The sequence below is a fragment of the Macrobrachium nipponense genome, chromosome 9 (genome assembly GCF_015104395.2).
Source record: "Macrobrachium nipponense isolate FS-2020 chromosome 9, ASM1510439v2, whole genome shotgun sequence".
Lineage (NCBI taxonomy): Eukaryota > Metazoa > Arthropoda > Malacostraca > Decapoda > Palaemonidae > Macrobrachium > Macrobrachium nipponense.
The window spans coordinates 46,514,506-46,527,740 of NC_061110.1; the positions used below are offsets into that span (position 1 = coordinate 46,514,506).

Consider the following 13,235-nt stretch of genomic DNA (forward strand, 5'->3'; position numbering starts at 1 on the left):
ACCATGACGTGAAAGGCCTTAATCCTCGAACTTTGTGAACTGATCAACGGATAGATGGCTTGTATGAATAACCGGCATTTATTTGTTTATAGTTTCTTTACTCTTCCAGAGATTCAACACTGCGAAGAATTTATCATAAACCTGCTAAAAATCGGTTAAGCTACAATGCGATGACCTGTCAGACCACCAATGGTTTTCCCCCCAAATTCAGTTGTGATTAAACAGTATCCGTATTATTCCTCACATCCTACGCACAAACTCTTATCCTACGCACAAACTCTTTTCGTTGTGGCTCTCAAGGGAAGTTCCGCCGCTCACTGCACCGACAAAAAAGAGAAAGAAAAAACGGCAGTGAAATACAATAATAATTTCAACACAGACCTGCTACCTGAAGTTGAGATGTTCGTCAGATCCCTTTCTTTCAATATTGCATGTTCGAGCTCGGAAGCTGTAATAGACACGTATGTGACTGGAAGAAAGAGGGTGAGTGACGAGACGAAATGGTAAGCAGTGTTTGTGGTAGAGTAAAGAACTGAAAGAGTGATATATGTGGAGATGCACAGGTGACAAGAGAGAGGGTTTACTGTAGATGAAAAGCAAGGATTACCTACTGGTTTTGAGATGGTTCGGTCATATGGAAAGAACGGAGGATGAACAGGAGGCGATGAGAGTATACAAGTCGGAATTGGAAGGAATAAGGAAAGGACCTTGAAACGATTGGCTACATAAAGTGAAAGAGGTACTGGAAAAGAAAAGCTTAACCCTCAAGGAGGTAACAGTGTGTGCACGGCTCGTGATTTTTTTGGGGGTGAGGGAGGGAGAGAGACGGTAACACTCCACCAGATGACATAGTTTAAACCAAAAAACTATGTAACGAATGTGATATATATATATATATATCCATAATTCTCACCAACTTCTGGGTCTTTGCTTTTATTAACTAACCTCTTACTGCTTTCCTTACACCTTCACAGTCACTTCCACTATCAGTCTCAAATACACAATAACTCTTTCTACTCATTTTATTCATCTCTGCCTCTCTTTTACTGTACCAGTTCAACATTTAAAATTAAATTAAACCAAACAACTGACCTATATAGGGTTATCATTACTTTACAAACCATCTGTGTACTTCCATAACAATGCATATCCTATAACATTACCTACCTCAAGGCACATGAAAAAAATAGAGAAGGCGAGGATTTCACTTGCAAAACATTAAAACTGATCTAGCATTATACAATGAGTCTAAAGCTTATTTTACAGTTCCTTTACACCCACCCCTACTTCTAACCATGTTTAATAAAACTCTGAGAGGTGCTATCATCCTGCATCAGGCATTACTTCTGTAGATTTTAAAGGGGTTTCTTTGAAAAATACGTTTATACATTCAACCTTACATGACGAGTATCAACACTTAAAATTCAAAAGATGCCCATGACGCTCTCTCTCCAGCGTATTACAAGCACAAATTCTTTCACTGTGATCAGCTTTCTGAGATCAGCAAATCTTGAGATGCCCTGGGCAATAACCACAAAGGGTAATAGAGTTGAAAGGGGTGACGGATAAGGAAGAGTTTAGAGGAAAGCTCTCAAGGGTGAAAGAAATGTGAAAGGGGAGGGATGAAGGAGAGCCAATCACGAAATGGTTGACCCGAAGGGCGTGGTCAAAGCTCCCTTCTTGTCCCACCTGATCCATCTTTCCCCATCAAGTCCTCTATCACAAGTGTGGAGTTAGAAACTGCCCGTAACTCAAGTCACGGAGGGTACTGTCACTGTTTATGGCCAACCACTTTGCAAAATATATTTAAAAAATTAAGGATTAAAATATTTGACAACTGATTTACACAGTGTACGTATGTATATGTGTGTGTGTATACGTATATATAAATATAAATATATATATATATATATATATATATATATATATATAATAATATATTATTTCTTACATATTTGCCTCAGATAGTAATAAATAATATATATATATATATATATATATATATATATATATATATATAATATATATATATATATTATTTCTTACATATTTGCCTCTGAGATAGTAAATAAATAATATATATATATATATATATATATATATATATATATATATATATATATATATATATAAGCTGCATAAAAACACATAAATGTAGAAAGTAATTCCTATATCTAAGAGACAAATATGTATGAATAAGAATACATACAAACATACATGCACACACACACACACACACACACACATATATATATATATATATATATATATATATATATATATATATATATATATTATATATATATTCCTACCTCCGTTTATAAAAATGTGGCTTTACAGACACACACACTTTACTTGGGCAGTACTGGCTCCAAATGTTCCACGGTTGTTTATTTGTAAACGATTTCCTTGGTAAAAAAAAGGACAATGTAAGCTTCGTCTACTCTACAGACTCACGTTCCTGGTTTTGTGCAAAATCGAAGAAATTATGCCATTCTTTGCTCTAATGACGACAACTATTTGCTGACCGACGAGGGGATTTTGGACAAGTAAAATACAAGGTGAAATAGAAATAAAGTACCAAGATTAAATGTTAACCAAAAGAAAATTATAGATCCAAAAACGAATAGGTTATAAGATCTGTGCAGCGAGGTTAATGACAACACGAAACATTTATTCAGCTGTAAATAGTATATATATATATATATATATATATATATATATATATATATATAGTATATATATATATATATATTTATATATAATATATATAAAAGGAGTAGGTGGAGTAGCATAGGTTTTGAGTAACTAGAAAATCCAACACAAGCGGTGAGGAGGTAATGTGTAAGACGGCTATTGGAGGTAAAAGATAAATAGTAAACAGGTCATGCTGTCTAATAGTGACGAACGTCATATTACAGCGCTTTGCACCTATACTAGTAGTATGCCCACAAAGACCTATGGAGAGATAAACCTTGCCATAAATCCGAACTTAAGAAAAGGTCTATGGAGTGCCCAGAGTATGTAATCCTCAAGTATGAACACAAAAGACCTAAGAAAAGACCAAATCGAGCTTTCATATACACGGCACTAAATGTCTATTGATGTATTTTCCTATATCAAAACACTTGATTTGGGCATTTCTTGGGTGCGGTTTTTTTTCTTATTTATACTTGAGAACTGACTACTCTATAGACACTTCATAGACCTTTTCTTTGGTGTCTTTAGTTCTAGTTCATGGCGAGGTTGACCTCTCCATAGGTCTCTCTGGAATAAATGGGTTTTAGACTCACTGAAGAGACTGATCGTCTTCCAACAAGATTATACATGAAGTGCGCCAGGTATAGCAACATATTCTCACTAAAAAGTAAGTTCCAATGATTGGTCATTAACACACGGAGGCAGGCCTCATTAAACTCTCTTCTACTCGTGAGGCAAATTTATTCTGGATACGCATGAAGTTTCATCCAAGAAAAAAATACGAATAAAAAGATTCCGGTGAAAGTATCAAATCATTGTTAATGTTATAACTAACCAAATTGTGAAGATCCAATGGAACAAAGACGCCTATCAAGGGCATTCAACTTTCTATAAGCAAAACTGCGTCATAAAAGGCAAATGAGGGAAAAAAATGAAACTTCGAGACGCGGCTGGACAGACAAGATAACAATTCAGTGACCATTATGATACTGTCTTTTTGAATATCAATATGAACATGTTATAATGACTACATAACTCCATAAGTCAAGAACATCCACCACAAAATGAACTCTGCAACACGACGATGTCGTGCAAATGAGTTGTTATATGTTAAGCAAACTACAGAAACAGATAATTCAGCTCTCCCACTTTGACCTGTGTGAAACACACGTGTCTGTCAATCCATGACTCATCGAACAACAGTTTTCCAGGTTGCCTTGAACATAAAAATTGTTGATGTTCGTCAAAACAGAACATTTCACACTCCATCTATGGATGCATTATACAGCCCGAACATATCCTGGATCCATTTATATAGCAACAGTCCGGCTGAACAAAGAATTTTTTCCATAAACCTTCATTCGTAGTTCCACACACACACAGCCTATCCCAAATTAAGATTTATGAAATTTTAAGAAGTCTGAAACTACTCAGAAATGCACTCGAAAATCTTATCCATATATCGATGGAGGGATGGTAATTAGGAATGATACTCCTCCTACCATAAGATGAATTGTCAAGTACGTCTTACATAATCACACGGACACAGCTCTCCAGACTCTGCCTAAACAGCCAGAGAGAGAGAGAGAGAGAGAGAGAGAGAGAGAGAGAGAGAGAGAGAGAGAGAGAGAGAGAGAGAGAGAGGAGCAAATAATGACCTTAACTCCTTGGGAAAAAAATCGTCTGGATCACAACTGCCAAAGTTGAAGACTTCGGGAATAAACAGTTTTTTTAAATCGTCTCAAATATTAACACCACTACAAATTCAGCAACTATGATCACAAACAAGAAACAAGTCAACTACACACCTCCAATAAAATTCCATGAAACGCGAGAAGCAAACTTGATTTAAAACTGACTTTTTCTTCAAATTTCCCGAAGGAGGATGGTTTTTCTCATCACAATACTCAAGAGAGAGTCTTAATAATTGACGTCCCATGTTGGATCAGTTGACCAGCAAACGCCTGAGATCCAAATGGTTGGTACCAAGGAACCATCGCAAAATTCCCGTGGTTGACCTCCCATTATGAAGTACGTAGTATCGGCAGTGCAGTGTTCCTCAGCCGGACAAAGGCCGCTCCCATGCATCGGGAACCCGGTGGTCATTTCTAGCACTGTCTGGCTCTCCACTGAGTTGGGCCGCATTACTAATTTCCCTTTCTATAATTAAGAATGTTGCTCTAAATGACACAGGAATCAGTCTTGTTAACCGTATGATGAAAATCTTTGTCACGCTGTTTGCCCCTCAATTGCCTGTAGCGCCATTAAATAATATAATAAGGTAAAAGGAAAAATAAAATGGCACAAAGTTAAGAAAATTTGAGATCATGATGCATAAATATGGAATAGGCTTGGAAGTATTCACATTTCATTTTCAGTCAACTCTGATAACGATACGGTAAGGAAAATGACACGAATGAGCTTCTGATACAACCCTTACGAGAAAAGTGGACACCGGAACAGATGCTGACCCACCAGAACTTTCATCCAGAAACAATGGCGGACAATAAAAATGTTCCGATTTCATAAGGACTTTCGTAAGTGTGGGCGACCACTAACCGGTGCGAAATCAAGGTAAGTTACCGAAGCCAGATGATTACACGGAAAGGGAAGGAGGACCAAGGGGAAAAAACAAAAACAGCGTGACATTCAAGGTAGCAATGCCATAGGCTTGGCAAAAAGCCCTATTGCGTTCGTCCTGCTCTACGCGTGGCAGAATCCGACACTTAAAAACTTTGCCAACAGGAATATAGGAAAGAATACGTCTCCTTTCCGAGAAACATTTCAGCAACAATCTATTGTATATTGGCGAAACAAAGTACACGACGAAAATGTTGAAGGCAAAGTTCCAGTATAATGGATTGAGTCTTAAATTGCTATAATGTCAACAATTGTCATTCTTGGAAAATGGCTGACTACAGCGCAGACCACACAGAAAAAAGTAACAAATACCACATCAAGAAAACTGGACCGATTGTGTCCCAGATCAATATTTTAAACAAAAATTATTCCTTTTCTCTATTCCATTATTTGGTGAACCCAATTTGAAAGATTTTTCATGAGGATGGGTTTCAATTACTTTCCAAATTTGTCACAATAAATTGTCACAATAAACGACAAAATCTAGAGGACACTTCATTACTTCCTTCCACTTCATCACTACGAAGTAACCGATAGAATCCAAGACGACTGGAATAATTAATTTTCCAATGTCGACAATCAACGCAAAAAAAAAAAAAAAAAAAACCTTCGAACGACGATAAGATCACAAAAATTATAAATAATATATAAGACGTCCTTCATACTCCACATTAAAATGTCGAATTATCTGTAGACTTTGTCATATTGCAAAAAAAATATATAAAAAAAATATCCCACAATACAAGATATAAGAAAGCCTAAACTCTAAGGGAGCCACACCATATCTTTGGCAAGAAAATATGACTAATCCCAAGTTAAGGCTCTCTGTTTACGAGGTCGATGAAGATCACAGAGGAAAGCTATCGCTACCCAGCACACGTCCACACAAACTACCCACCGCATTCATCCAATCAAGTAAAAGCACCCAATTACAAAACACGGCTCCCAAATATTCTTGGATCCATCGCTCGAAACCATACTGCACGCACAAATAATAGCAATAATAATGATGATACTACTACCACTGCTACTACTAGTAATAACAACAATAATAATGGGTATGGTACTCCCAGTAAGACATTACACCACATGTAATATACTTACATTTTTACTTATTCATTAATTTGTTAATTTTTGTTATCTTTTTTAATAAGAAAGATGTCTTCTTTCTGTATTTCTCTTTACCTCCCTCTTACTTCCTTTTCAATGAATGCCATATTCTCTGGAAGCTTGAATTTCAAGTCAATAGCCCTGGGAGCTTATTCCATAAGAATAGTGTTCACCTTCTGAATAATAATAATAATAATAATAATAATAATAATAATAATAATAATAATAATAATATGACAGTGGAAATTGTACCCATAATCATAAGAACACTAGGCACGATCCCAAGATCCCTGAAATGGAATCTAGAAAAACTAGACGCTGAAGTAGTTCCAGGACTCATGCAGAAGAATGTGATCCTAGAAACGGCGCACATAGTAAGAAAAGTGATGGACTCCTAAGGAGGCAGGATGCAACCCGGAACCCCACACTATAAATACCACCCAGTCGAACTGGAGGACTGTGATAGAGCAAAAAAAAAAAAAAAAAAAAAAAAAAAAAATTATAATAATAATAAATAAATGAAAATAATAATAATAATAATAATAATAATAACAACAATAATAATAACTGCGGAACCTCCGTAACAAGGCTATAATATTGATATATCAGGATCAGTAGGACTGAAGAGAGATACGGAGCAGTATCCGACAGTTTCTCCAAGCCATTTTTAACATTGTACAAAAATATTTTTTTATCACTACTGTGGCCTTTAATTCTCAATGAAAATAATAATAATAATAATAATAATAATAATAATAATAATACAATAATAATAATAATAATAATAATAATGTAGTTCACGACCTGCATGAACGAATTTACCTAGTTTGAAATCCTTCTGGTCAAATGTGATCACTTCTCTAAAATGTCATCATCAGGGTTTAGAGATTGCAAGCAGATGTTTCCTAACTCAAAATAAATATTCGTAACGTTAACACTGTCAACAATACCCAACCATGTCCGGTTTCATAAAAGGCCTGCTTTATACAAACAAAAACAAAAAAATACTAGTTTATATATATGAGAGAGAGAGAGAGAGAAGAGAGAGAGAGAGAGAAAATCGCTCACTGCAGATTGCCGGAACTGACGTCTCTAGGGGCGGCCCACACTCACCTGTGGAGAGAAAGGATAAACATCAGAAGTTTATGGGCGAGCAGAGCAGTCAGGATAACGAACAAATAAACTTCGTAACATCTGGAATGGGAAAAAATCAATTCACCGATAATTAGTTCTGAAAGTTTCTTCTTAAATCTCTCTCCTGTTGGAATTATGACCATAGTTGTAAACTTTGACACAAACATTTAGCCTTGCACAGGGTTCAATTAATAGTTCTGGCGCTTCTCATTTCCTTTATTCCGGCGCCTAATGAAACACACTAGCGTTTCAAAAGCCACACATTTCTGTAAAGCGTTACCCAAGGACGGATTCTTTCCTGTTTGTTTTCCTTTCGTTGACCCAAACTCCTTTGCTACCTCACAGTCCTCTCAACAAAAGACGACGACACATATTTCCCTTATTTTTTAGCTGGTTTCATTGCAATCGTTCAATTCTAGGTTTTAAAAATACCGAACCTGAATATGTCAATTTCATGATACAAAAATGTACAAGTAGATGGTCTTCGCGGAAAACAAAATTATTCGGCTGACAATTTTTGTTCCTAAGTTTGTTACCTAAGCCAAATTCGAAGTCAATTCCAAAACGGTTACACTCTTATGGCAATAGATGTCAGTTCTCGACAAGGGACAGAGGAACATAATTGGTTAGTACGATTTTTTTCTCTATTTTCGCAAATTTACCTTAGTAAATCAAAAGTCACTCATCAATTCCTAAAGTTATGAAAAAAATTTGAAATCTGATTTCATGATTACAGTACCTGTAATGCAAACGGCATCTATTAATTAGCTTAATTTAATGACAAGCGATAAAAATTTAACGCAATTTTAATAAATATTCAAATATCAATAAAGTGAAAAGTAAACAATTATACCTTTAACATCAATCATTTTTATTTCCATCTTGAACAAGTCTCCAGCAAACGTCCCCTCCCCTCTCTATACTTTTCATCCGAATAGGGCCTAGGTCCTTCAACTCGCAAGCCGACACTACACGCCTATTTATCCATGGGGTCGTGCGAAAATGTCCAATCGATCTCCATCAGATCTTCCCTTCATCATTATGTCGTTTCTATTCAGTAGCACTTCCGTAACTACTCTTACGTCATACTAACTATACTCTGCCTTCTTGAAGCTTTCATTCTCAAATGGACGAAATATAAAAAAATTACAATAATGTTTGTATTTGTCCTAACATACGAACCTACAGACCAAGGTCTAGAGCTTGCTACAGACCAGGCCAGTCCAGGCCACAGGAAAGCTAGTGGTTTTCAGTAAAACGAGTCTACACAGTCGGCATATCCCCTATACGAGACGTGAAGGTGTAGGGAGTATTCGTATTGGAACAACTAGCTATTGACAGCGTCCGTATACCAATACAGATCATGCTTGACTAATCGTAAGCGAGCTGATTAAAAGAGAATTGTCTGTGTAATCCATGTCTGTCAAGTTTATATTGTTACTCCAATGTGAAATTCTATCCCATCTCTTAACAACTTTCACCAAAAAATCAGCGAGAAGCGTCAACACCAGAGACGACCTATTTCCATGTGGCACCACCACACACCATTTAGTGTCAATTCACTTGAGGAGACCCCAGCTACATAAACTTTGCTCTAGTTCGGGAACCGATCATTTCAATTAGATGCGCAGACTTAACGGCAATAATACCATAGCAACATCAAACCCTCATACCACTGGTCCGTAGACGCAGCCCCGCTGGTCCTCCATAGGTAGGAAGGTCATCAGGAGGCTTTTAAATTCCACACTCCGCTGGATAATATGCATTAACAAACGTCTGTGCAACTCCTGCCTTTTGTACAAAATGCCTGTGAGCACTACCTCGATTTCTTTCTCCATACTACCAAGAGTCGTCAGTATTAATATTTTCACCACAAACGTCAAAGGCATTCATTGCCTCTATAGTTAGTTCACACGTTCATTAAGGTCACCTTTCTTTGCCGCTCTACCTATTAATTTCAATTTTCAATCGTAAGTCTTGTATAATAATAATAATAATAATAATAATAATAATAATAATAATAATAATAATAATAATAATAATAATATCGTCAATGAATTACTGCTCTGGACACAGAACAGGTCCCGCTAAACTGAGCGAGAATTCTGTTAGAAATTCCACTCGACCGTCCGGTTCGAATTTGGCTCCGTATTCTACCACGTGACGTAAAGGAATTTTGTATTTCAAATTATGCCGACTAAAAGATTCCTTTACTACTTTACCTGGTAAAACTTGACATACACTACTTCTGTTACGACGTCTGCTCACTCATTCGCATCTACCTCCCCTATACTATACAAACCCTTCACCACGCTCTCCAAACACCCGCAACCGAAACCGACTTTCATATAACCTGTAGTTCATAACCTGAATAAAAGCTTTCTTCTAAAACGATGTGGCAGATACCAACTATAATGCACGATCTTGCGGTTGCTAATGGCAAAAGGCTGGCACTAACCCCGTAAGCAATTATTCTGTCGGTAAGTGGGAGGCATTATTGGGAGGCCATGACCAGCTTCTCTTTCACTGCTTAAATATAAAAATATAAAAATCCGCTTTGTTGCGTCCATCTACCATCAACCTCTCGAGGCTCAAGCACAAGTATGCAGGCGAACCATGTGCGATAAGATAACAGCGTATTGCAACAACATTTTGATTAGAGAACAACACACTCGTTCTCACGATCACGTTTTAGAGAATATATTTATTTTGTGAGTCTGTCCTTAAAAACACAGTAGGAGCAAATCTCATTTTTAACAACTAATACTTCAGATGACCAGTATCTCAACCTACAACCGAGAGAGAGAGAGAGAGAGAGAGAGAGAGAGAGAGAGAGAGAGAGAGAGAGAGAGAGAGAGACTTGTAGGCCAATTATCTGGGTACAACTAACACCTGTTAATTTCGGAGATGCGATCCACCTACAAAATATCTACGGTAAATTAAAAACGATAAAACAAAATTATAGAGCGCCATGGTCAAGAAATTTCCAGTTAATCAGAAACTGACCAACCTTACACACCATTCTCCAATAATTCAAGTCACCTAAGCCACCTTACCGGCTAATCATCCAACATTGACTCTTGAAATCTACAGTCTACATCATTCAAACAAGTGATTCTTCCCATCAGAGAACTGAATAATGTGGGCCGAAGCGCGGGCAAATCTGGAGTTGCATCCCGAGTAGGCCTACCTCACCTGTGTCACGATCAAGTGTGTTCAAGGCATACCGTGCATCGTTCTAGTAACCTCACTAAGAGCAGCGAGCAGCAGGCCCCTATTGGCAGGGTACAGAAACCACAGGTAGGTATTGGCGGGGATGTGGCACCGGTCCCTCGAATGGCACTCGTAACGCATGTGCGCACTTACAAACACATTCAAGTTGTCTGTAAAATAAAGTGTCGGAGGAGTGCCATTAACTAAGCTTGGACGTCCCGAACATCCGAGGCCAAGTCACAACACACGTGTCAGCTTCGCCTTTGTTCGATCTCGTCCTCCCGTCAAAGCCCTGTCTACCGTCTTCAAGCCCTCAAATCAACCCCTAACATGGAATTCGCTTGCTGGATAAAAGCACCCGTTTGAGAATGAAAACCAAAAATATGAGAGAAAAAAAAATCCACTGCAAGATACACATCTTGACACTACAAAAGCAGTCGAATTCAGTACTCCCGCTGTCGTGCTTTGTGGGAGAAACTAAGCACCAAACAACATCTAGCCTCCTTGCTGTCACTCGAGTGGTTATCCGATTTTAGCCATCGTCGAGTCCATTCTCCGTCAAGCACAAAGTTCAATATCTTATGGAGAAAACAGTATTGGTGAATAAGAACCGTGCATGAATGCGACCTATCAACAAACGAGAGAGAGAGAGAGAGAGAGAGAGAGAGAGAGAGAGAGAGAGAGAGAGAGAGAGAGAGAGAGAGAGAGTATGCACATATTACAGAACTGAAGCCAAATCCTAGAGTCGAAATGTTAAGCCAGGTTTTCAAGCTTTCATGGAGTCTTAACATTATTTAAGTTGTTTAAAGCTTAAATAGGATGAAAGGTACACCTTAGTTGGTCAAATCTACTAAGAACAGACCTTCAAAAGATCTAAATCATTCCGCAAATTTAGGTAACTTTTACTAAAAACCAATTACGATAAAGATGCCCGGCCCTCAACTATACCACAAATACAAAATATAGTTCCACAACAACTGCAACTGGAGAAGACTTTTTTCTTCTAAGATTAACTTACTATTATATTCTTAGAACATTCTTCTTTATATACTTGACACTTTAATGAAAAAATCACTATGATTTTTTTTCACAGATTAATTTTACATAATCATAACCAAGAGCTGTCACTGTGAACTTATTCTTCAGAGAACAAGCACAAATTTAGACTTCATTAAAAAAAAAAGTAGCTATCATGTTGCGCCTTCGCATCTGTACACTCTTACAACTAAAAACCTGAGTAAAAGCAGAATACCACCATCATCATCAAGATCTTGGGCAATTAAAAGTGCATCACAAAGGTAGATACATCATAAGAGATATGGAACTTCTTGAAATTGACTCTAAGCAACGTTAAAACAAAAATTAAAAGTTTCCATATGATCATTGAAAAATTCAAGACGAAATATGAAAAATCCAAATCCAATCATTATCAACACCTGCGCCAACACTAAAAAATCGGGATATTGTAAGATGGTTTACTTCACTTGAAAAATATAAACAACAGTAATAGGGAGGCCCTTTCAGTATGCCAGTCACTTTAATTTCAGATACAGAATTTCATAAAAGTTCGTCACTTGACAAAAGCTACTACTACTACTACTACACAAGCGCGTACACACACACACACACACAAATAAATAAATAAATAAATAAAAATAAAAAACACTGCACAAAGGCATTCTCTGAGCTGAAAAGACAATCCTGTTAATCCTTTCTTACATTTCTGTAATTCGTAAAACAACAAACGACTTCAAATGCATTCGAAACAAACCCGCAGGAAATGATTTACAATAAACGTCAACCTCGGCTTGCTTGAGCACATGTAGAGGAATTTTTTTTTTAATGTAAAGAAAAGAATGAAATATATCCGGTAATTTGTAATAGTTACCATTGTAATCGATCGGATAACACCGAAACAAATACAAAACCCAGCAATGGGAGGGTAGGGATCGCGACAGAGGTCATCAGAGGGAAGTGAATTTGTGGGGCTATCCGAACTTCAGAGCAGTAGCCAACAACGTCCGTCGGAGCAGTACCAGTAGCAGAAGAAGCGCTCGGTCGCGGTGAGACGAGAGATACGTGGCAATACAACAGAAACTATGCAGGTGAGGAGCGAGGTGTGCGCGAGTGTGTTCGTTGCAATGATAAAACTTTGTGCTGGCTCGTTACCTGGCTCGCCAACGGAGGGGGGAAAGGGAGGGGGGAAAGGGAGGGGGGGGGTAGGGGGGGGAGCAAGTTGTTTGAAGGGGTCTACGCAGGAATGAGGGAAACGTTAAATTTTTTCACAAGCTCGTAACTCCGTATCTATAAGAAAAGATTTTTTCTCTGAGCAATTTAAACAAAGCTCCTTCAAGAAAAAAAAATCGCCGCTTTCTGAAAGATAAAGGCTTAAAGATAACACACACACACACACACACACACCACACACACCACACACA

General features: G+C 37.5%; 1 protein-coding gene across 29 annotated transcripts in view; it reads right to left on the reverse strand.

The window, feature by feature from the left end:
- Positions 1–13,235, reverse strand: part of LOC135218273 (ELAV-like protein 1) — a 314,052-nt gene that overhangs the window by 97,221 nt on the left and 203,596 nt on the right. For 25 of the 29 annotated variants that reach the window (XM_064254464.1, XM_064254463.1, XM_064254459.1 and 22 more), the window contains one exon: positions 7,519–7,563. The exons of the other annotated variants lie outside the window; for them this stretch is intronic. In XM_064254464.1, coding sequence (XP_064110534.1) covers positions 7,519–7,563 — 45 coding nt within the window. The remainder of the gene's footprint in view (positions 1–7,518; positions 7,564–13,235) is intronic. 29 annotated transcript variants of the gene reach the window in all.